Raw genomic sequence first — 25,374 nt, forward strand, 5'->3', positions numbered from 1 at the left:
TATAGTATGAGTTAAAATTTAACAAAATAATATTTAAAGAAAAACAATGGAACTTCTGGAACTCCAACACTTTTAAAGTATTCGGATCACGGTTTTTAAAAATCGGTATTTCCGATTTCAAAATAATTAGGCGATTCTTAGGTTCCGGGTTCGGTTTTGTTCCATTATCAGTTCTGGTTTTCATAAAGCTCCCTTTTGCTATAGTCAAATTAGTGGTCACATCATATTCAACAATATAATTAACTTTTAAAACGAATCCCTGAAAGAAAAATATATTAATTTCATGCTTCACTCGAAATATAAACGAATTAATTTCATGCTTTATCCAATACAATATTATGAGTTTGTATACCTTCGAATGGAGATGCGTATTTGGTTGGGGCGCTATAGATGGCATTGTGTGAAGGAGGTCCATATTGGTATGTTGGTGCTGGTGCGGAGGGTCCATCGTAGTGGATTGCTGGGGATGAACTGTAGCTGTGACTTGATGATGGACCGGTGGGTGGGCCATAGCTGGCGGATCCGGATCCGGAGGGACCTGGAATTTGATGCAATAATTTGTGTTTTAATAACAATCGTGTCAATGTTTTTTTAATTTAGTTATTATGATTTTTTGTAAAAAAGTAAACTATATTTACAATACCCAGAACAATTAACAAATATGAAATCATTCTCTACTAAAATTCAAATTTAACTAAAGGAAACAAATCAATTAAATGATATTCAATGCCTGTATCCAAAAGTAAATATATAATTTAATAGCAATACATAATTAATAATATAATAAAAAAAACTATAAAATTGAAAACAAGCCCTTCCTCCCACATCCTTCTGGTATTTTGAAATGCATCATGTAAAAGAAAATATTTAGAATTGGTTCTAAAAATCTAGTACACAATTATATAAGGTATAAACTAAATATAACTTGTGGTTGGAGACTATTTCCTCAGTTTGCATTCAATTAAAAGCTAATCTTGTCTTACAGGTGATTTCTAAAGCCTAGCTAAATGCATTTCTGTACTTAATTATATATTCCGTATCCAGTTTCACCATTTAAGCGAATTCTTCAAATTAATAATAAAATAATTATTACTATTTTACATAAGTATACAAATCGCTTAGTTGCATTATAATTAACAAGTTTTCCAACTGTCATATCGCAGAATCAATATTTACGGAGTGAAAGCCTTTTGGCATGCCGAGAACATTTATTATTGAGAAAAATTAGTTAATATGGTAATAATATGTAATCAATGTTATATTATATTTTATTTGATGATATCGTCAATATAGAAGTTATACGAGACACATCCTGGAGCTATTATGGTATATTTTCTTTTCTCCTTAGTCTCCTTAGGTGAATCATATTAACACCACACGGTGCCTTCAACAATCCCTATTGCTAACCAGTATTCTTGTATTTTCTCAGGATATGTCAGCATCTGTAACTCCGCCGTATATAATATGTAGATGATATTTAGTGGCTTTTTAGGATGCTAGAATTTGGTCCACTTGAAGAAAATGCAGGACAAGCTAAAACTCTCTTTATAAATCTGTAACACACGGCCGAGCCAGGACTAACGTTGCATATACACTTTCAATGTGACAAAAGGTTGAATGTCTGTTGTATTTTCGTGTTACTTTTCATTTTATATATCAATTCTATATGTTGTAATACTGACATAGAAACAAATATCAATCATTCATGTAGTTTTTTTCATACATTTCACATTGATGGACAGTAACAAAGGCGAGAAAAAAAGTGATGGCTGTTTTTAAGACAAAATATCCTGCGAAAAATCTATAACTATAACCCAACTCAAGATGATGTATTAACTGTTATAATCATCAATTTTGTACATTGTAGAAGAATGAGGCATTCCCGATGGCAAGAGAAGACCTGGATGGCCGAAATTGAGATGGCTGGACTACACTACGGGAGATTTAAAAACGCTCAGTCAAAGCAACTGAAAAGTGATGGCGCTGGATCATCCAGGATGGAGGAAGTTGTTGAAGGAGGCCAAGACTCCCCAAGTGTTATAAATGGGGAGAATGAGGGCACTCCATATATCAATTAGACGACTTCTGTGGGCACAGCGCATGGATAACGGTTAGTCATGGAAGCTGGTATTATTTTAGACGTCCTAGGCATCCATGGGCTGGTGGCGTCAGCGCTGATACATAGATAAGTTGTACTTAGTGATAAAACAATGTATGATATTTTTATCTCTGTAGGGGTTAATTTTTTGCTCGACTTCCTTGGAACGAAAGTAATAATTCAGTACGTACTCTCTCATCATGATTTTGTATTTCGTATGTTTAATAGTTGGTACTGATAATACGGTAATTATTTGATTTTTTTAAAATAACAATGCAATAATTCAATCGATTTGTGTCTGTCATCTATCTATAACGAAGAATTTGTGATATTTGATTTAGGTATCACACGTCTTTTTTTAATAATATAAACAAACCTAATTATACACAATGTCGGTATGTTAGATATAATATCTGAGCTATATTATAGCTTGTAAACAATTTTTACCGCTTGGTGAAGTGTGATGGTGAACCACGGGTGCTGGAGAGTGGTGGTGAATCACAGCTGGTGCAGTAACATGGATGGAAGCCGAAGAATGAGAAGACTTCTTAGGGACGAGAGACGCTGAGTTCACAATGTGTCTGCCAAGGTTAGTGACGCTATCTCCCTTGCTGGAAACGATTCTGCCCACTCCGCTAACCAGGGCGCCGCCTCCCTTAAGGAGTTGTCCCTTCAGGATTGTGACTCCTCCGGTGATAGCTTTGACTGCCTGGAAGAGGGTGTTGAGGATGGAGCTCTTCAGTGTCCAGAAATCGAAACCCTTTGTATGGACCATCTAGAAAAGAATACATAACTCTTTAATTTAATGATAAAGAATATCAAGGGACATTGTCAACCCTTCGAAGCGAAAAAACTGGTCCAGTTAATAAAAAAAAGTGGAATTAGTTACTAAATATTGCGTTTAATTTAATTATTAATACAATGCATTTCTAACATGAATTGACGGTTAAAAACAAAGTTAAAATTACGAGGAAAATTTCTCAGCTTTTAAAAAGTTTGCGGCAGTTTACAGCGAGTGAGAAAGTCTTTTCTTGTCGAGAATTAACCCAAATACATTATATCGAAATAGGAATCACGCACACTCTAGTGCACGCCAACCAAGGTTTTGGGAAATTGCTCCTGGAACAATTTTTAAGAGCGCCTAACGTTCGTTACGCCACGGTATATGTCTACATAGCGGGTGTGGAGACTTGGCAGGCGGTAAAGGGAAAACCATGCTAAAAACATTAAAGAAATTAATGCGTTTGTAACAATTCTTCAGGAGTCTGTAGGTTTTGGGGTCAGCAAAATTGCAGCGGTGGACTGGTGAGAGGGAGTATGGGTATTTATCGATCGTACGAATAGTTAGATCTAATATAAAATTGAAGTGGATTTTAAAAATACTAATATGTGTATAAATTACATTAAAATAGAAACAGTTTATTTATTAGTTATGTATATTATCTGTTATTTTTATCTTGTATTTCTCGCGGACGATCCCTGTTTCAATATAAAATTATCCGTATAGTAGAAAATATGATAGTTAAAATTCTGAAAAGTCAACATGATGATAATAATATTATATCACAAGGATTAAAACAAAATGACAGAAAATCACAAGAAATAAATTGTCTAAACTCTAAACTAATAATAATATGAAATATTTAAATATCGATAGTAATAATATTAAATTGAAATGTACTTTTGCTAGTTAAATTTACCGGATAAGTGTTAAATACATGCAATTCAATTTTAAATAATAATTACGTATTGCTAATTAAACAAATGTAACAAACTTCAATGTAAACATACTATAACAATGCATGATTGTAACATTGCTATACTTAATTGCAATAATTTGGTGAGAGATCACAGCAGTTTTATGTATTCTGAAAGTTGATTATTTGGGATCGAGAAAGTTAAACTGGTTTTAGAAGAAAAAGCAAATTTGACGAAATATACTGGCTTCATGTTAAAATCTCATGAAAACCGAGACTGCCAATTATAGTATACAGATCATTAATATTGCATAATCGTATTACGAATAAAAAAAATGTTATGGATATCCTCGTAACACCTGAACACAGTACTAAGCATGACATATTAATATTATTACCTAAGCAAAAAACAAAGATTTTTAATTTTAATGTTGTCTGTTTTATTTTCCGTTATAACTCAAAAACTACTAAACCAATATCGATGGAACTTAAGTCAAACACTGTAATAATGATAATAATTTACTAGTTTCATCTTGATATCTTAAAAGGTTCTGAAGTTACGATAAAACAACGCACACGAATATTGCACCGGAAATAAATAATTACGAACATAAATAAAGTAGTAAGATAGTGGAGGTGGAAAAGTGCCTACATCCAACCGTTGTCAATAATAAAATTGAATCAATCATCAGCGATGGAATGGTGAGGTAAGGTGCACTTAGAAAGGTGCGCGTTAATATTCAACCGCTGTATATTATCTCATTGATTTTAAAAGAAAAAAAAGGAATCAGTTTTTGTATTGCACGACAATTTTGATAGTTTACAACCATAAATCTTGATATATATATAGCTACTACAGTACCTTTTTTGTATTTACGAGCATATGCACATAATTCAAATAATATATAACATACATAAATAATAGTTTTATTTGACAGTAGTAATAATATCTTAAATAGGGATTTATTGTTAAGTGCTTGTAGACTGATGCTTGGTCATTTCATAGTTTAATGCACCGTCAAACAGAGTATATTTTTTCTACTTTCTTTAATGGGGCGACAGTTTTAATATTCAGTATATAAACATTCAGTGACGTGCTATCAAATAGATACCTAGCTAATTGGAATAAATATGCATCATAATAATTGAATAAATAAAAAAACGCCAACTAATTTTAGTACCTACTCTCGAATAAATTTACTTATTCACTTAGTATTTTAAATATTATGGGATAATTTGAATATTTTAATTTTCTAAACGGAATTTATTAATATATGGTATGCTGAACATTTTCAAATCGTATCGACCTATTCATAAAAAAAGATAACGACTAATATAAAAGTTTGGAATGAAACATTAAACTGTAATGACAATTATTCTTATGTTTGAGTTACTTAATTTCAGGCGTTGACTCAGTGAAACAAAAGCTTTTCAATTAAGCCGATATGAATCCAGAGCAATGTTAGTAATAGGCTCTCAAAGCTGTGTGTAGACAACACAACCTACGAAATTGAGCTTCAACAGTCTCAAGAAATACAAGAAAAAACACAGGAACACTATACAAAGTGTCTATAAAGTCTATATAAATATTAAGAGAACAAATGGAGGGATGTTCAAATTGGGTTTGTAATTTTATTAAATTTATAACTTTAATATACGCGCTATTTTGTGTATTTATAAATATAAATATAAACTATCCTTTTTTGTTTTTAATTGTCAAATCCAAGATTCAAACCAATGTTTAGTTTTTAAACATCCATTTCAAATAAAAGAGGTTAAATTTTGAACCACTTTATGTACCGAAGTTGCCGATAGTATCATAATATAATATAGGTATTATTAGTCTATGAAAATGATTATCACCTGCTCTTGGATTAGGCTGAAGATAATCGCTGTTATGGGTGTAAATACCATTCAATACAAATATGTTTCAAGTTTATATTTTTGGTTTTCCAAATTAATTAATCAGCCGTTTCTATATTAAAGAGTCAAATGTATTAAATTTTTCTCATTATTATCGTCCGTGGGAAATAATATGTAAATACAAGCACACCACTGGTAGTATTCTCACAAATTAGTGAGTTCGACCAGAGACATTGACATTTATTATGCTAGTTTTATAATAGAGAAAGTGATACAATCACTCCGACAAATAATGATATCTGTCGACTCTGTTATGTGCACTTGATTTTTTTAATCACTGGATATTTAACCACAATAGAGACAATAGAAAAATTATATCGTTAGAGTTTATTTAAAGAAAAATAATTATTGTTTATGCAAATAAATATAATATATTTATAATTGATAGATTTAAATAATGAAATAATATAATATAAGATTTGTTTTGCATGTAGATGTAACGTATTCTATTGAATATTTGCGCAGGAATCCATGCTCGTCGTATGCATGAGATTCCCAAAAACCTTATATACTGCACGTTTGTATGCATGAGTACAAACGTAATTCGTTGTTTATTGTGACGTCATCATGTGTCATGGTGTCCGTATAATAGCAATCTTATAAAATTTTATTCCCCGATCAATAATTCAAAATTTTGAAATTGTAAATGTGTCTGAAAGTATGCGAACGGTACCATATAAATTTAATAATTATAAATGAATAATTATTATGAACTTTAAATAATTTATCAGTTATTTTATCACATTTATTTTATAATTCTACTGTACGAAAGAATTAAGTATTGCCAGTAAACATTTCCATTTGGTGGAAATACTGAATACATACATATTATTATGACTAACTTCACTTCAATTATGAGATGTCAAATCAGAATAAGAATAAATGACAGAAATGCAAATGGATTTAGATAATAATATGTAAAGATCTCTGTATAATATTATCATTTATACCAATCACCGTACGACACTAATGATGTATCCAGTGTATTTGAGAGTTGTGCCTTGTTTATTACAGTTATCTTACAATGATTAACTAGGTAGGTAGGTACCATAATATTTTGAAGAATGCAGAATGCTTCCAATTGCATATTTTAATGCCAGATACAGCAGTAGGTCTCTATTTTTGCGGTCGGATCGAGATATTTTATTGTAATCTTACGTAAATCGATCTTATATCTCCATGAGAAATATTGCGCTTTGACATTTGGCATTTGAAAGTGACAGATAAAGCAGCCATTTTGAATGGCGTGTGACGTCAGATTGCTTACGTCATAAACAGTGCTATACGCTATATGATGGAAAATCGATTAAATAGCTTATAAAGAATTTGGGAATCTCATACATACGATGATAATGAATTAACATTTTTATCCCAGTGGTATTTAAACCTTGCATTATTCAAGACTATTCAAGCTTTAAGAACGCAGCATCATTTTTATTGAATATTATTAAATTAATTTATCTTGTAGTATTCTGGTGATAGATTTATTATATAGCTCTATCAATTGTTCTTAAAATTATACGATGTCACAATTAAAACAGGCCATGATGCCCAGAGACAGTAGTGTAGTGAAACAATATTGTAAGTAGTCATAGAAGTGAAACAATTACAAACACACACGGTTTGAGAAAATCACGTAAATATATTGTAACCTCACCGGAATCGAATTTGGAGCACCTAGATGAAAGGCCATTTAACGATAAACGTAGAAGGACTCAACAACCTAATGCATTATAACAGTATTAAAAGTGATACGGTCACAGAAAATTCCCAGGCTTTGCAAATCATACAAATATATTTTTACCTCACCGTAAATCAAACCTGGAGCCCCCAGATGAGACCAGCGCATGATGCACTGAACTACGAGTTCCGGTGAATTATAAATAAGTACTTATATTTTGAATTATTACAAGGTATCTTGGACAGGTGACCCTCGTAGTCTCGTGCGTAAGGCATTGGCCTTTCATCCCGGGGCTCCGGGTTTTATTCCCAGTGAGGTTAAAACACATTTTGTGATTATACCAAATCTTGAGTGTTTTTAATTGTTTCATTTAACTACTAACTGTCACCGAGCTTCATGACTTGCTGTAGTATTAAAGATACCTATATCTCTATAATTAAAAAAATACATCTTCATGATTCTAATAGATCATTTTATCTTGTAAAAAAAGTTGAGTACCAAACAGTAATTATACTCGTACATTTGAAGTTCATTCGCAATTAGACAGCTGTTGTAGTTAAATTAAAAATAATATGCAAGTGTATTTACCTCACTTAACATTATCTATTGAGAAACTGTCAATCGTAATTTCGACGACATTGTGCTGATTCTAGGATAATTATAAACTTTTTAATTCCCAGTGTAATAGCTATAAAAGTGTTGCCCAATACAAAGTTTTTAAAAGACGTGAAATGATGTCAGTCTATGGTAATAATTTATAATAATTATTGACGTACAAAGGCACCCGTTTGGCTGGTCGCAAAAAATCAGGCAAAGGTGATAAAATTACGATTAAAAGAACTCCTTTCTCTTTATGCAGAAGATGTTATTTATTTATTTTATACCATTCCCCGCAAACGTGATGGGTTTACTTTTTAATTATTTTTCCGCCTTTCATATTATTATTATTTCGGGTATAGAATATTTTTTTTAAATGCTACAGAAAGAATTAAAAAGTGTCAAGAGTTGTAAAATATATTACAACGATACAAAAACTTCAATTGCGTCATAACACAATAGCGTTCATATAATTAAAAAAAATAAGACATTCTTTTTTGTGCATAATAAGTATTTTATAACTTTTGAGAATAAGTAAAATAGACCGAAGACCATTTTTATGATATCATAAACTAAATATTTCTAAAAAGTCTAAAAAAGGGGCGATAAGGAAGTATAAAAGAAACATCGTATATTGTATAATAATTTTAAAAAAATTGGAGAATTATATATATTTTTTAAAAGATATTATGGTGGTAGGTAACGTAAAAGTTTAGTATGAATAATAAAAAAATTCAATATTTGTAATTTTGCAGGGTTGTAAATATAGTAAAGTTTTTCAGTATTTTTAATATACGGTCTCACGGTTGAGCAGTTAATAGAATATTTATCATTGAAATGATTATCTGTGGGTTGCGGGTTCGACTCCACGTCTAGAAAAAATGATTTATTGTAGTTAATTAATTACATGGTGTGTTTGATCCAAAGCTAGGCAGGATTATGTTGGTAGCTATCTAGCAAAATCATGTTCATCGTAAAAATGTCATAATTATAGTCTACATACGGTGGAAACCCACATGCATCGCTTAGGAGAAAATATCATAATATACTATATACGAAAACCTTAGTGTATCAAATTATGCTACATTTTAGTTAATTTCGTATGTCGTTTATTCTTCAATAAAATTGATACATGTGTTTAGATACAATTTATGAAACCAATGATTTGATCAAGATATTCAGACTGTGGCAGTGTATGTATTCCGAATTATGATAGAAATGCTACTTATTGATAATCTTCGAATGAAATGCGGTAACCTGTTAGCAATAAATGTAGGTTTTCAATACCGTTTTTTTGAATATGCAACAATCGTAATTTTTACAAACACTTTACTATAATATTGCATTTGAAGTTTGAGCTATAACTAGCACTACCATTGAAATTTACAGTTTCGCGCCACGGCTTAACTATAATGAGCCTTTAGTTTGAGCAAATGATAAGCAATCTAATTACTCTCTCCAGGTAGGTACCTACCTCTATATGGATTTAAGACGATTCGGCGCCGAGACAACTGGGCGTCACGCAATCGAATGAAATTCGAAAATAAATAGACGTCCGTGAATTCTTTGTTATTTTAAAATAAATAATTTATTATTTATATTTAAATTATTACATTATTATTTAATACTTAGAAAATTTAAATATGCACACGTAAATAATGATTTAAGTTCCAACGAGAAGAGATAATAAATATAAAGCCTCAGGCATCATGATTTTCAATTTGCATTAAAAAACATTATATTAAGAACAAAATGAATTTAAACTACTAAGTAGTAGATAAAATTCTTTGTCTACTTTCTGTATAAAATCGTAACGAATGCATATTTATTTCATTCGACAGTGCGGCGCCCAATTGTCCTGGCGCCCAGTTGTCCCATTCCCATCTACATTGGACGTATATTAAAATACTAAATCACACTTACTTACTATATATATCTTATGTCAATATCTGCTTACACGTATAACATTAAAAAATAAGAAGTTTTAAGCTTGAACTGTTTAAAATAAATTGCAAGTTGTTTAAACATTTCATTTTTAAATTGCCTCGCGTGTGATAGAGTAATGAATAAACATTTAAACAACAATATAAATATATGTAATATTGCGTTTTTAAGTCATTTAATACCATAAATACACACGATTAGATACAAAATAGATGAAAATTGTCTAGACTGATTACCTAAATGTTTTTTTTGTAACTGTCGCCTGTCATAATAACTTACTGATGTATTAATGATATTTATAGTTGTATAATAATTCCAGTTTTTACATTAACCACAAACATATCAATTTATAGCAAAAAAATAATTGATACATTCAATACAAATTAAATAAAATCGATTTGTAATATTCGAAGTGGTATTTATTTATTGACGCTTAAGGCATTAATCGAGTGACGTTAATGTTTTTATTTATTTTGTTATTCGTGCAAAAATTTCTTGCAAATATTAATCTATTTTGGTATTAAGTTATATTAAACGAAGGTTTATAAATTTCTCAATACTTATCGTTTTTCACCAGTTAGATAAAGTATTAATTGAACTATAAATATATTATATTAGTCTCGATAATAATGATGATAAAAGTAAAATAGCTATAGACTAAAATAGTAATATTGGGAAGTTTAATATACATAATATAATTAATATTGTACATCTATAATATTATATAACTCAATGATGAGAATGAATGCAATTAAATTAACAAATTATTGTTTAGTAGATTTAAAAGTAATATAATAAGAATATTATAAAAGCAATTTTTGGTCGAAGAAAAAATGGTTAGATTAAGTTAAATAAACAGATGTGTGTTTCTATACAGAAATATTACGAAATAATTTACCAGAATATTTATAGTGTGACCAACTTTTCTATTTTTTCAGTAGTTATCAGCGCAAATAACATACTAACAGTTATTTCGATTTAAGTTGATATATACCACGAAATTTTATTAAATTTCATTTCACTTCAAAGAGTGTTAATAACTATAAAGCAAAGTTATGTTTAAGGTGACATACTATGCGACAGTCGCATCACCAAGAAAGAGTCGTTGAGGTCACAAGAACTGCTAGTTCTTATTGAGGTAAGCTGCATTTTATGAGATGGCGTCTATAGCAGGGAACGCAGAAATAATGGGAACTGAAATACCTAACGGGTAAGGAGAAGCAGGCAACTGATCTCGAGTAAGGAAGAATACAGGATCAATTTAAACACGTGTCAAAAATACGTCATACGTCGAATACTGACAACTGCTCTCGGTTTATGCATTGGCGGTCCTTTAATATTGGTATATTACACATACTATTGCACGTATATAATGCGTGGCTAATTTTCGTAAGACAATCACACATTCAAAACCCTGCGTCAAAATTTACTGTATTGGTATATAGCCAATCGGAATTCTATTTATTATCTGTTCTGTGGTCTGTAGTTAATATTATGATTCGTTACTACTCATCATGGAGACCGTAGACTGTAGAGGAATAAAGGACGCGGGAGACGAATTCTTGCAGGGTTGTTGAAGAATACATTCTATTGGTACAGGAATTTGAGATGAACCTAGTTATTGGTTTATAGAATTATTTTAATAGAAGACATCGTTTCAATACGAAGAAAAACGAATGCTGTAGGTATAACAAACAGACACTATCAATCTAATTAAAATTGTGCAATTCGTGACACCTTTAGATATTATTAAATTATTTGATCAGTAGTCGTAAGTATTTTTTGTTTAAACATAATATGATATTAGGACAACACTTTGGTAAAATAGTAAAGATCAGTTTTTAAATGATAAGTCAATCACTGTGTTCTGATTTTTTTATACCACGTCTGATCCGAAGAGAATCATATAGATTTACCTCCAGAGGATGAATGTTGTATTAATTATGAGATTTTTGTTTCTACGATAAATATAAATTTGACCCATATACTGATTACAAATACACATTGAAAAACAAGTATTATTCTTGTTGTAAACAATATTTGCCACAACCATTGTGATAGATGATAGAAATAAGTTGTAATTTTCTATGTATAATTGCCGGACATATTAATCACCCACTTATAAGCACAGTAGGAGTAACATGCATCTCCATTACATAATAATTTAAAAAGACAAGTTAACTGCATTCGGTTCTAATAATATGCACAGTAAATTGAATAGAGTTTCTTGTCCACTTGCATTTCCTGGTGTAGAAATGCAGTTTTTGATTAGGCAGTGTTTTAGACTACATTTTATTAATGCCAAAGCAGTTATTACTAAGTTTCCAGCTAACTATGGTGTTAATGGACTTGCGTCATTATTTCACTAATAATTGCATATAATCATTTTGTGTTTATTGCAATTATATTACAATGTTGCACTATGAAAAAAGCAATTAACGATTAATATATTTACGCATTTTGTATTGGTCTATTTAAGTAATATAAATTCCTGCGATAATGTTGCTAATATTTTTATATTAATGGTACTATCTATAAAGCATTTGCAATAAGCATTTATGTTAAAAAATAAAGATTTGAACTTTATATTACAATAATAGTAACTGCAAAAAAATCGAAAATTAAATTATTAATTAAAATTAAAGATTATAAATACCATTTTTCTGTATAATTTATTAAAGAATAACGCCATAAATGACTCACTCGTCGTATTTACGTAACACCTTTGAATTATATCTTATTCAAACCCCTCACCACCCTAAAATGCATGGTGTTGCCTTTCAGCAACAAACTGTAGTTTTATTGATATATTTTTTCTAATAATAAAATTTTATTTAAAAACTTGCAGTTCTCTACAGTGGATAAAGTATGCTGACGAAATAGTTATAATTTTTATTCACAGTTTATAATAATATAAAACGTTAAATTTGATTGATTAGAAAGGTTATATATTAATGGGTTTCCATCATGCATTTATGAGTTTAAATATCCTGCGTGTTCAAGTAATCCTAAATCTTTTCAATATTGTCATCACAAAAATATTTTTATTTTACCAGTGGCAGTAAGAAGACAACTTTAAAAAAATAAAACATAATTATATGTTTTCTCTGAATGCATGGGTTTCATAATAATTTCACACTGCTTAACTAGTGTGTGACATTTTCTTGACGGAAAGTGATTTTCTTTCACATGCGATCTTGCCAGGATGGAAAACTGTTCTATTTTGCAATGCGTACATCGCGAGCTTCTGAGAAACCTGCTGCAATATTATTTGCAAATAAGAACAATTATTTTCATGCTAATGCATTTTCAACTACTCACTGCTAGTTAGTATGTATGTATCTACAATTAATTTTAATCATTTTACGTAATTTGCGCATGTTAAAATACTTACTATGCCATAAAAAATATTTTTTTCGTATTACTGTAACACAAAAAAATGTTTCCTTTTGTTACATCTAAATAATGTTTATTACTTGCGGTTACATTCACAAAGTATATTTTAATTTGCTTACGTTTAGTTATTTTTTTTATCAAACAATAATAATTATGTTATTAGTTATCAATATAAAAATCATAAATTTCAATTTCACGTAATAAAAATTATTAATAACAATAAATAATTACGACCGTAATAAACAGCAAGTATTTTTTTTTATTTATAAAAGGGTATTGGAAATTTTATTTTCAAATAATGGCAAGGTTTTTGTTTTACGACACTTTATGGAAATATTAATTTACAATGTGAGTAATCATTCGAAAAATATTTAAAAATAACTCAACTAAAATGGCAATGCGGAAGGTGACAGTATTGCTAAGATTATATTATGGCATTTTTTTACGTGAATAAACGCAATCGACTCGTCAGAAGATTTAAAAAAGGGCCATAAAACAGTTAAACCTTTAACTTTGTTAGGAGCTTGTATTTGATTAAATACACACAGTTTCAAGTAAATTGAGGGGTAAATGGCAATTAGCAACTTTACAAAAGAGCAATTATTTATTTAAAACAGAATTCAATTGGTTCTAACTACCCTGTCAAAAATTGTTGTGACTTCTTCAAATAATGACCCTTTTTGTCTACAGTAGATGGTAGTAATTGATATCTTTATCACTGTATATTGCTTTGAACTTTAATGCATATTATGTAACAGACGTACCTAATTATTAAAAATAACGTATTCTCTGACACGTGTTTATTCCATATTTTTCCATAACTGAGATTTTACCCTGTAGGGTAAGCCGGTTCCTATTAATTTTGTGTTCCCTGATTATACTCACTCAACTCAATAATCCCATCGCATATATTCCACTTGTGATGGGTATAATGGAATAAAGGCAAGACGTTTAGTTTCGGAACGATCTTTTCGTGGCGATTTCATATAAGGATTTTTCTTCACCTAACTTATGTAATTAGATAGTTTTTTATAATCTTTAGCATATATTACAATTTGCGATATATTATATAGTTAATTTGATTTATATACATCAAATATTTGGTTATGTTAGGTTAGGTAACAAACCTCAGGGGGTCCATAACTCTCGTGGTCGTAAGAGTGTGACTTGGAAGAACCTCCGCTGAAGAGTGAGGATGCTCCCGCTGAGGCAGATCCAATGAGACTCAGTTTACTGCTCAGGCCTGAAGAAATTGTCCTAGATACGTGGCCCAAGATGTCGCCAGACCCTGAACGTTTCGTTCTAAAGAAAAACAACTTATTAGTAGGCATGGATGTATATTGTTATTGGGAAATACAAATTCACCATATTTCATGAAAAGTTACTAAACTAAACTAAACTGTTATTTTTATGGCAGAATATTGTAACGTTATTATTAATTAGTATTACTACAGTATTTTAATAAAAAGTCAGGACAAATTTTGTTTTCATATATGAGATTTAAATAATCGTATTAGTTTGATGTCATTCAATAAAAGATTATCAAGTTGATTCATAATCGGCTAAAATCTTATAGTCGTCGCCTGAGGACTATAGTGGAATATCTAAAAAAACTTATTTTTTTATACACTTATAAAATTCATTATTTTTCATTGTGTTAAGTATCGTACTGAGATATTTAAAATTTCTTTGTATGAGAAATATACCACTATAACATTGAATAAAAAATCTCACTATGTAAAATGTTATGACTGGGATAACATACATGTTTTGCTATAGCACTCAAACAATTAAATGAAAATATTTTACTGACAAAATATATGGTCGTATGCCTTTGGATTTTCTTTAAATATATGAGATGATTAACAAGTTTTAATTTTATTAAGAATATAAAATAATGAATTTCTTTAAACCTCAATATCTCAATACTATCTTTTTTTGATGTCCCACTACAGTTCTCAGGCGACGTAGATTGGTGTATATTTTCCAAAAAATATTTAAAAAACATACTCCGATATCTCCTAAATCTGCCAGTGGTTTGTGCTATTACACTTGTCTTCCTCTAATTGTTTGTAATACCGAAATAAAATGAATTGCATAATGTTAGTCATCATTATTATCAGAAACTACTCTATAATCCTTGGTTCCTGGAGAGGTTTATGCACAGATTTTTTACGAAGCATGGATATTAGACATTTGTTCAATCTATCAAGTATATAACATACATAATTTTGAACACACTTCTGTCGGGCACACTCAAATCGAACCTGCATCTCTCGGGTATTGTGCCCATGCACATAGAACCACTATGCTAAAGGAGTCACACTTAATTGTGACAAATTTTAAATTTTAACTAATGGCTTTTTCAATACTCACTGAAGTGCTTTCCAAATTGAGCTACTATAATTGGCGATCGGCGTTTGTATTTTAAATCAAAGTAGTAAGTTATTACTTTAATTACTAATCGACGTCAAGGATCACTCCAAGATTTTTTGTTGTAACTTACTTGATCTTGCTAATAATGTATGTTCAATAATTAAAAAGTTACATTCTTAAATCTTGAGAATTATTCGTTGAATAAAAAAATAGGTGAGTAGTTAATTATTAAGTATATTATGTTTTGGATAGGAAAAGTTATTTTTCTTCTTAATCCTAGCGTTACAAGCTAATATGGGTATTATCCTACTCTAGTCCTTTTTTTCCAAGCAGTTTTCCTCTAATTTGGATACGACAATTCGACTATGCCTCCATTTTGCACTAGATCGATGATTAAAGTCTTCACTTTTATTTTGGCATTAACGATAGCCCAGTTTGACGAGACTCATGTTCGGGTTTCAAAAATAATGATTCATGTCTTCAAAAGCGAATGCTCTTTTACTAATCCATAGAGATATTTGATAAGAACAATGAGGAATAATTACCTGATGAGCTCCTCAGCCGCTAATCCTCCAGCCAATTGGTCAAGTTCTTGCGCTGTCATTCTTGCAATGACGTCAAGATCGATGACCGGGTTGCCTGGATAGCTGACACCGCATGATGCCGCTGCCACGAGGCCCATGACGCACAGAATTGAAAACTGAAAACAAAAGAAAAATAAATAATTAATAGACAATTTTTTATACTTGTATTTTATATGTGTAATTAAAAGGGCCTTAGAAGATATACATTCAAAGGTGCTACGTTAAAAAGATTTTAAGCTAATACATATAATCTTTTCTCGTTGAATCGATGGATAAGTTTACGATTTCAAAGTAAATGAAATGTGTAAAAATATACATTATTTTAAATGTAAAATATTGTTTAACTAATTATCGTCTACCGTCTACCAGGAGCAAAGGGTGGAGATAGGCTTAGGATCCGCCATAAATAGTACACATTAAACTTTGTTAGGCGTACAGATTTGTTTTTATTGAACTAAGACTTTAAATTAACATATGGTGTTGGTTAGTTTTTAAAAATCAATTAAGCCCTGTTTAATCCAAACCGTGATAGTTTTGGTATAATTTGGGCGATACGACAAAATTGTGCACACTTTTTCATTCATACTTATATGTTTTCGTTGGATTAAGAATACATATTACACGTATTGTTGGTTCATTTTTTTAACTTCATTAATCCCTGCCTAACCAAACTATAATATATACAAATATTATTCTATCTATAAAATATCCAAAGTTGCATAAATTTAGATATTTTATAGACAGACGAGTAATTTTTGACTATTATATATTATGACTAGGTTTTGCAGGGTTTAATTGAATTTTAAAAACAACCAACACCGTCTGTAAATTGTAGTCTTATTTCAATTAAAAACAAATACGTACGACTGACAAAATTTAGTGTGCAGTATTCATGGCCGATCTTAACAGCCTACTACCACCCTTCGCCACTGGTGTCTATTGAATATAATATATCAGAAAATTGGCATAAAAGCTTTTGTAAATTTAGATAGTTTTATAAATATATAATATGTAGGTATATAAGTGTGGGTGCCCAAGTGAAGTTAGTATAAGGTTAGTGAATGCGTACAATTTTGCCAGTGGGAAATTTAGTATGAATAATATGAATTGCAGTTGAACACATATAAGTATATATGTAAGTTATTTCACATATTATATGAAAACCAATAATTGGATTGAAAACAGCAGTTTTGTCATTACACCCTTCTGACACTAACCCCCCAAATTGCATCTGACGGTACCCAGAAATGAGGCCACTACTTAGGATATCGTAGTCAAAATCCTAAGAAATTACGTGGAAAGTAAAAAATACCATGTTGAAAATATGATTAAATGGAAGAGAAAAACAAATTATTTTTTAAACTGATACATGGAAAGGGTGGGCAAAACTAGATTCCACATAATATAGTGAGTCACTTAGGAACCACTGACTGTTGTCCTACCCAAAAAATCTGAATAAAATAAACCTGGCAATTTAAACCAAGATGATTTTGTAATATACTATTATCTCACGTTTATAATTATTCAGATATTAATATTTATTGTGAAATTGCGTGGGCACACATACAATTTTATTTTTAACCTATCTGGTGTGGCCAGTATAGACAGTTGTGTAATTTTTCATTAATAATAATTATGTGCAAGATGGCTAGGACGGCTGGTTTTTCAAAGACGAGAAAGGTGATCTGATTCGTATACAAGCTTTGTCCACCTGTTCAGTAAACGATGCGAAATAAGAGCAAAATTTTGCAAGAATCCTTGTGAAATTAAACCAGTATTTAAAATTCAAAATTTTCTCATGGTGGGCAAGATTCCAATGAATCAAAACCAATAAAATAGAGCAAGGGCAACACCAATTTATATTATAGTTATTTAAATAAAAGTGAAATTTTCTTTTCGTTAAAAAAATGCTACATTGGTGTTGTACAGTATAGCTATACATTTGAACATCTGGCACACCAAGACGATTCATCTCCATTTAATGTTATGGAGTAACAAAAAGACAAAAAGGCGTTTTTGCCGTCGAGCTTAGTGCGACTATTCCGCTATACTTATTATCCAACGAGCATCGTTAAACTGATTCGGTAATCGCGAAAGCGGGAAAAATGTTGCGGCTAAATTCCTTTATTTCTCCACAGTGCGGCTAAGAATGGTAACCGGACAAAACAGAACGTGATAAAACAGAACATGACAAAACAGAACAGTGACGGAAAACAGAACAGCCAGGGAAAAAATAAAACGTTCATTTATTAATTAAATACTGTTTAATATAATTTAAAATATTAAATAAACTTAAGCACATATTATGCAATCATGCACGACTATTGCCACTCGATTACTAAGGGTCTCATACTTTGTCTTTATAACTTCAAAGTGACCTGTATGAGCATTGTCTAATAATAATTGCTGGCTAAAAAAAATGCATTATTTTCAAAATAATTGTTTTGCAAAAATATGTATATTATACCTAATAAATAGTTGATGATTTCACTTAAAAAACATGTTTCGTTTATAAACTTTAGTTTTAGAAGTATTTAATTAATAAATAGATTCCACAAAAATGCATGTTTTATTTTTCCCTGGCTGTTTGTTCTGTTTTGTCATGTTCTGTTTTGTCACCGTTCTGTTTGGTCATGTTCTGTTTTATTATATTCTGTCTTGTCACTGTTCTGATTTGTCATTTTCTGCTTTTTCATGGAACCCCTAAGAATTACTGAGACTGTAACATAAGGTGGACTAGTAAGGTTAGGTTAGATTAGTATGAAGAGGGTTTTATCCTATAGCTGGATATGTTTTGTTGTTGGAATTGCTAAGAATCATTCCCCATATATATATATTAACATAACCTACGCAGTGAAGGGTCATTATGCTGCGCTTAGAAGTGAAAATGGTATAAATTTAAAATATAGCATATTGAATCTAAGAATGTGTTGATAATATATTCGTCGTAAGTGTAACACATTTCTTCACTCGAAACTAAAATTATGTAAAACTCAAGGTGATATTAATTCGTGTAATAATATCATATTCAATGGACAACACAATATATTAAGTAGGTATAAAAAATAATAATGCATTATAAAAGGAGTATTTTTTTAAATTAATTAACTGGACAGTTAATTAGGCATGCGTTTTAATTTTAATAATCAAGAAGTGATAGTGTGGAATTTCGATTGCAATAATTTTCATTAAAAAGTTTTGAAATCGGAATTTTCTATAAATTACTAAACTAATGTGAATAAATAGAATTAATATAATATGTATGTTAATTAAAAGTTAAATGGCGTTTGTTTGAAAACTTTCTTAAACTATATATAATTTAGTAGATTCAAATGTTTTTTTGTTTTAATAAATTTATTTACTTCAAAGATTGTATAATATTCATACGATGTCAATCATATTACATTTTACATGAATTTCTAAACAATAACGCAGTACAGTTTATCTTTATACTAGGTGAAAAGCCCATCAAGAATTTATGAAAGGTTATCTAAATTCTTGTTAATAATTATTAGTAATTTTATAGTGGATTAATCATATAAAATTACTCTACTCACTATAGAGTGGGTAACAAATCCCAGCATTGCTTTTTACACTACCAAGGAAACTGTTTTGCGTACATATGCAAATGTATTAGGTATTTCAGTATTATTGAAGTTAAAACTTCTAAAACCATTCAATAAATCTTTTTTTTTGCCTTTTTTAAGGAACCACTATAAATTAAACAAAACATTCATGTTTAATTTTCATCTATTATGTCATCATTTGACTTAAAATAAGGTTTTTAAAATTTGTTATTATGCGGAAAACTAGTACGAATTTTAGGAATTAGAATTTATATAATGTAAAATTTCTTGTATTGAGTTATCGGTCAATTCATGGTAAATAATTACAAGATAAAAAGAACTTTTTATATACAACGTTTTTAAATTTTCTGTTCAATTATTATGCTCAATATGCTCAAACTTGTACTTGATATTATGAAGAAAATAAAAAACAAACAAACAAATATAGAATAATAAAATGTCATTTTGACATTTTATTTTGATTTCCATAATAACGCACGTATATATTAATAATTTAGTTGCTAGACCTCCCCTTAGTCTTTTACTTTTTACGGATTTTTCTGAAATAAATTTCCATACAAAACAGAATTAGCTGAAATGGATTCAATTCTGCGTAAAGATGGCTAAAAGTATTAAAAGAATGCATTGGCATCGTGTTCTGATATATTCTAAAAGTTTCAAATGTCTAGCTAGTCGGGAAGTTAGTTAAAAATCGATTGTAAGATTTGTACTGGACAAACAAGCACCGGACAAAAAAGAATACGAGCTAATAAAAACGTTGTACAATGCATTGTATTATTGATTTAATTAAATAAACAGTTGAAAATGTCCAGATATTAATTAATAAAAGTCGAATAAGTACGATAAAAAGTTGCGTTTTATTAAATTAAATTAATAATGTAAAATTATGCATAAGTATAATATGATGGTAATGATGGCAATCAGAGTTATTTTTAAACACATTAATGAACATTTTTAAATTACATATTTTGTATACTTGACGTCTTGCATGAGATAACACTCTGTAAATTTATTATTTTCTTTCAGAAAATATGTAGTAATTTTCAGAGTCATGAAACAATATAATATTGTTAGCAGAAATTGTAAAAAAAATAATAATCGCTGTCAATGAAAATGAAATGATTTTGTAAAAGAGAAATGTTAACTGTAATACTCTTTTAAAGGCACATAATACAAGGTAACACTTATGCTGTAAAAATAATGAAATAATAACGACTTAAAATAACGATGTGTCAAATAAATAGTCAAGACGAAGAAGAGTTAATATACTGTAGATTTTTTTAAAAATATGTAATGATTCGTGTAGTAAAAAATATAAGCGAAAGTGCCTGTATTAGCCAACTTGATAATAGTAATATAATAATGTTTAAAACTATATTTGTTAATGTAATTTGTGTAATCTTTCCAGAGGTGTCATGTCATCTAATGATAAAACACCTTGCACCCTCGCATTGGAATGTCATGTCATAATTCATGACAGGTGTTTTTTTTAATTTGTTGCCAAATTATTTTCATTTGGAGGAGTCAGTGGTGAGTGGTAGAGGTAGGCTGTAAATATCCGACATAAATAGTGTACACTAAACTTTGTCGGTTAAACGTATTTGTTTTCATTGAACTAAGACTACAATATGTAGATAGTGTTTGTTGGTTTTTAAAATTTAATTAAACTCTGCTCAATTCATGTCAAAGTAGATAATAGTAAAAAAAATATTCGTTTATCTATAAAATATATAAAATTATGCCACTAAGCCATACATAATTTTAGATTATTTATAGAGAAAAAAATATTTTTATCTATTATGATTCGGTATTATAGGCAAGGTTTAATGAATTAAAAAAATAACCAACATCATATCTGTAAGATGTATTCTTAATTCAACGAAAACAAATAAATAGGACTGAAAAACTGTGAACTATTTTTGTTGGATGGCCCATAGCATACCCAAACTATTATGGTTTGGTTTAGGCAGGGTTTAATTGAATTTTAAAAACTAACCAGCACCGTCTGAAAATTGTATTCTTAGTTCAATGAGAACAAATAAGTATGATTGACAAAGTTTAGTGTGCACTATTTATATCGAATTTTACCAGCATAATTCTACTCTTCAAGACTGGGAGGAACTATACAAATGATAGCAAGACCTCATTAATTATTTTCATCACTCTGTCCTTATAAAAAAGCTATTGGCAATAATGGCCTGATTTAATATGATTTAATGTCGGCTAGGATTAGATACAATCTGGTTAGATTAATAAATTGATTCCAAATATGTATTCTATGTATGATTTACTTGTGTGAGACATGGATTTCTAAAGTTTTTCACTATTTAATGGTAATGCCATTTATGTTAGTTTAATTTAACGGCGATATATCTTCTAAAAACCGGGCCACGGAGACCGCAAATAACTACAAAAACGACGTCTGTGGTCAGTGTAGGTAGCATATGAAACGCTGTACAAATTCAACAGCAGGTAGATATACGTTTTGTGCTTTCTTGTGATTCATATATCAATCATCTAAGAAGCCCTTTGAAATGGTTTCGTGGTTTGAAAGAATAATTTTACTTATACTTCAACGTGAAAACCATCCACGTCTGACAGTGCAATGGATGACATCGGAAATAAACACCACCCAGGGTTGCTAATTTAGCTTGACCTAGGCGTGTTTTGACTTGTGCATTTTAAACAGAGCGTTGAAGCGGAGCTCGGAGCAGTGGAGCAATGGGGTTTTACCCGAAACAGGAGCGGAGCCGGAGTACCGAAAATTTGTAGTGCTCCACTGCTCCGGATGTTTTTTTTATTATAAAATTTTCGTCCTTTAATCCGATGAAAATATTATATTTGACACTAATTTGCAACGCAGGAATTATTTGAAATACAAGCCATAAATAACCTCACTTTTTTGACAGAAGTGGTAATGAAATACGATTTGCTGTCGAAAATTGTGAAAAGTACGTATAATAAACCTTATTTTAAAACTACTTATTTTTTAAATTTTTAGCATTTGTATACATATGACACTTATTAAAACTTTTAACCCGGAGCGGAGCAACTCATAAAAGGGTCTGCTCTAACGCTCTGATTTTAAACGGTTTCTTTATGGGCCAATACTTTTGTCAGTAAATGTATTACCTACTATATGAATTATTATTATGTATGGATACTGTAGACGACGCAATCTAAGTTGCCGATATTGGTCTCTTAAAGATAAACGGGTATCGTTTTTTTTCATTTTATGTGCCTAAGTATAGTTCTGCATTGCGTTTTAATTCGTTAAACTAAATTAGAATTGTTTCAATTTTTTAAAACTGCATCACATCAAAATTCTTCATCGATCCTAATAATGACAATCCGGTTTTTTTAAGTGAATTTTTAAGGCCATGAAGGTTTTATAGACCTCTTAGTTTGAACATACATAATTTGAAAACATCTCATATATCCAATAGAAATAACTTTTTTAAAAACAAAACTACGCCATGCGGCAGGACTTAATACCTGTAATCGCTGGGTTCGCGCAATTTGTGCTTTTCCAATTAAGCTCATGACTTGAAATGGACCAGAGCGCCCCCGGAGCGCCGTTGCGGTTCATGAAATCCACAAAATTATTGATCTGTCTCTTGGAAAAATGAATTTGACCTTCTGAGCTATATAGGCCAAAAAAATCGAACACATAAAATTAGAAAACTAAGTATGTTATTATTTTCGAAAAAATTTTGAGCGCTCTGATTTGCAAAAAATTCCATTTCGAGCGCTAATTAGGCTACGGGCATACTACTTGATTACGACGATTGTAACTAGTAGTTATTTCATGAAATGCTTATCAAATTGTGTTACATGATGCTTTCAAATCATTTACGTTCAAAATTATAGAATGTTATGTTCTCAAACCTTGTGAATTATTCGTCGAATAAAAGAAATAGTTTAAATATCCCTCTCGATCCATATTGATATTAATTATTGTTATATTTCGCAGTACCAATGCCACCAAGTTAAATAAAAAAGGACGCCTTCAACATAGAGCTTTCAACTACTATAAGCTTTTCGTTAATACTAACACAATCGTTAGTCATAAAGATGATGAAGATAACAATCCGTTTGACATTTTTTTTTACTCACATATTATAATATAAACAGGATAGGATGAAAGGTGAACTCAGCATAAGTATTTTTATTGAATAATATGTCTGTACATCCGCTTTATAATTCGAATATTTTTCAAACAAACACACACCAATGAACACATTAATTGATATACTTATTTTTTTGCTACTACAAATTTGTACGTAGAATGTTTTTTACTAGCGTATCAATTATTGAACATAATACATTGACTAATGCTATCAATTTACATCGATATTATTTGCATTACAAATATTTTTATCATACATAACGCGTTGTTTCCTTGATTCTACATATTATTATAGTATCGCGAAAAGCGAAATTCCGACGTTTCCTTTCTAAAAATCACTCATGCGTAAATATAGAGTCATACGTCGTGTCATTCGAGTTTTGTTTTGTAAATAAATACGAAGATTATCGACACGCACTGCATTTGAGAGCAATGGACCTGAATGTCTCCTGTCAAAGCTAGACGCATTGATTACATGGTATTGTATATAATTGTCTTATAATGATATAGTCATTGAATATGGGTCTAGTTTGGTTATAGGCATTGCAATATTTCAGGGTCTAATTAACGAATGAGACATAGTAATACATAATTAATAATTGCATACCCTTTTTATACTAGCTTTGTAAAAGCCATCGCAATGGACTAAAACTCTGAAGCAAGGTAGTTTATGGCCTGACTGCTATAAAACCCAAGAAAAAAAATTCGTCGAATATTAATTCACAAAGATTGAAAGCACATTACATTAACGTGGGAAACTAATATGCATATTATGATAGAGACGTAACTATTTAAAATAGCATCTTCTTTAACACATATTTCAGTTTATTTCATATTTATCCACACTCGAGATCTCTAGGCTGTTATACCACGCCCAGTAGGATAAGCCAGTTCTCATAAATTTTGTATTATCTGGTATAGACATCTGACAAAAATCTATAACGATCGCCGTTATTGCAATGTAAGTAGGGTTCAGTTTTAAGTACCCATACAATATATTCAGACTTTTCGTGTCGCGTTGGTGTGAATATCAACCAAAAGAAAACCAACGTTTTATACAATAACACTTGTCCCGATTCAGATTTTACCCCCAATAGTGACGGGAAAGAAAACGAGAGTATCGGCAGCTTTAAATACCTGGGTGTACACATCACTGTAGAAGGTGCTTTGCAACGAAAGCTCGCTATCGGAATGGGAATGGGTGGAAAAACTTTCAACTCGATGTGGAGCATGTGGGACTCACGATTGTAATCGGTTAAAATCAAATATCGCGTATTTGACGCTTGCATTAACACGGTGATGCTTTATGGTAGCGAGTCATGGTAATTTACGAAAGCTCAGAGCAACAGTATACTGAGCTTA

General features: G+C 30.3%; 1 protein-coding gene across 2 annotated transcripts in view; it reads right to left on the reverse strand.

The window, feature by feature from the left end:
• The window catches only part of LOC147078952 (uncharacterized), a 69,907-nt gene that overhangs the window by 11,333 nt on the left and 33,200 nt on the right, over positions 1-25,374 (reverse strand). For both annotated transcript variants that reach the window (XM_085948609.1, XM_085948618.1), the window contains exons 3-6: positions 16,258-16,412; positions 14,464-14,638; positions 2,546-2,873; positions 353-538 (exon numbers count right to left, since the gene is read on the reverse strand). In XM_085948609.1, coding sequence (XP_085804735.1) covers positions 353-538; positions 2,546-2,873; positions 14,464-14,638; positions 16,258-16,412 — 844 coding nt within the window. The remainder of the gene's footprint in view (positions 1-352; positions 539-2,545; positions 2,874-14,463; positions 14,639-16,257; positions 16,413-25,374) is intronic.

The sequence above is a fragment of the Rhyacophila brunnea genome, unplaced genomic scaffold (genome assembly GCF_057557595.1).
Source record: "Rhyacophila brunnea isolate RB1 unplaced genomic scaffold, BYU_Rbru_1.0 scaffold_10, whole genome shotgun sequence".
NCBI classification, from domain to species: Eukaryota; Metazoa; Arthropoda; class Insecta; order Trichoptera; family Rhyacophilidae; genus Rhyacophila; species Rhyacophila brunnea.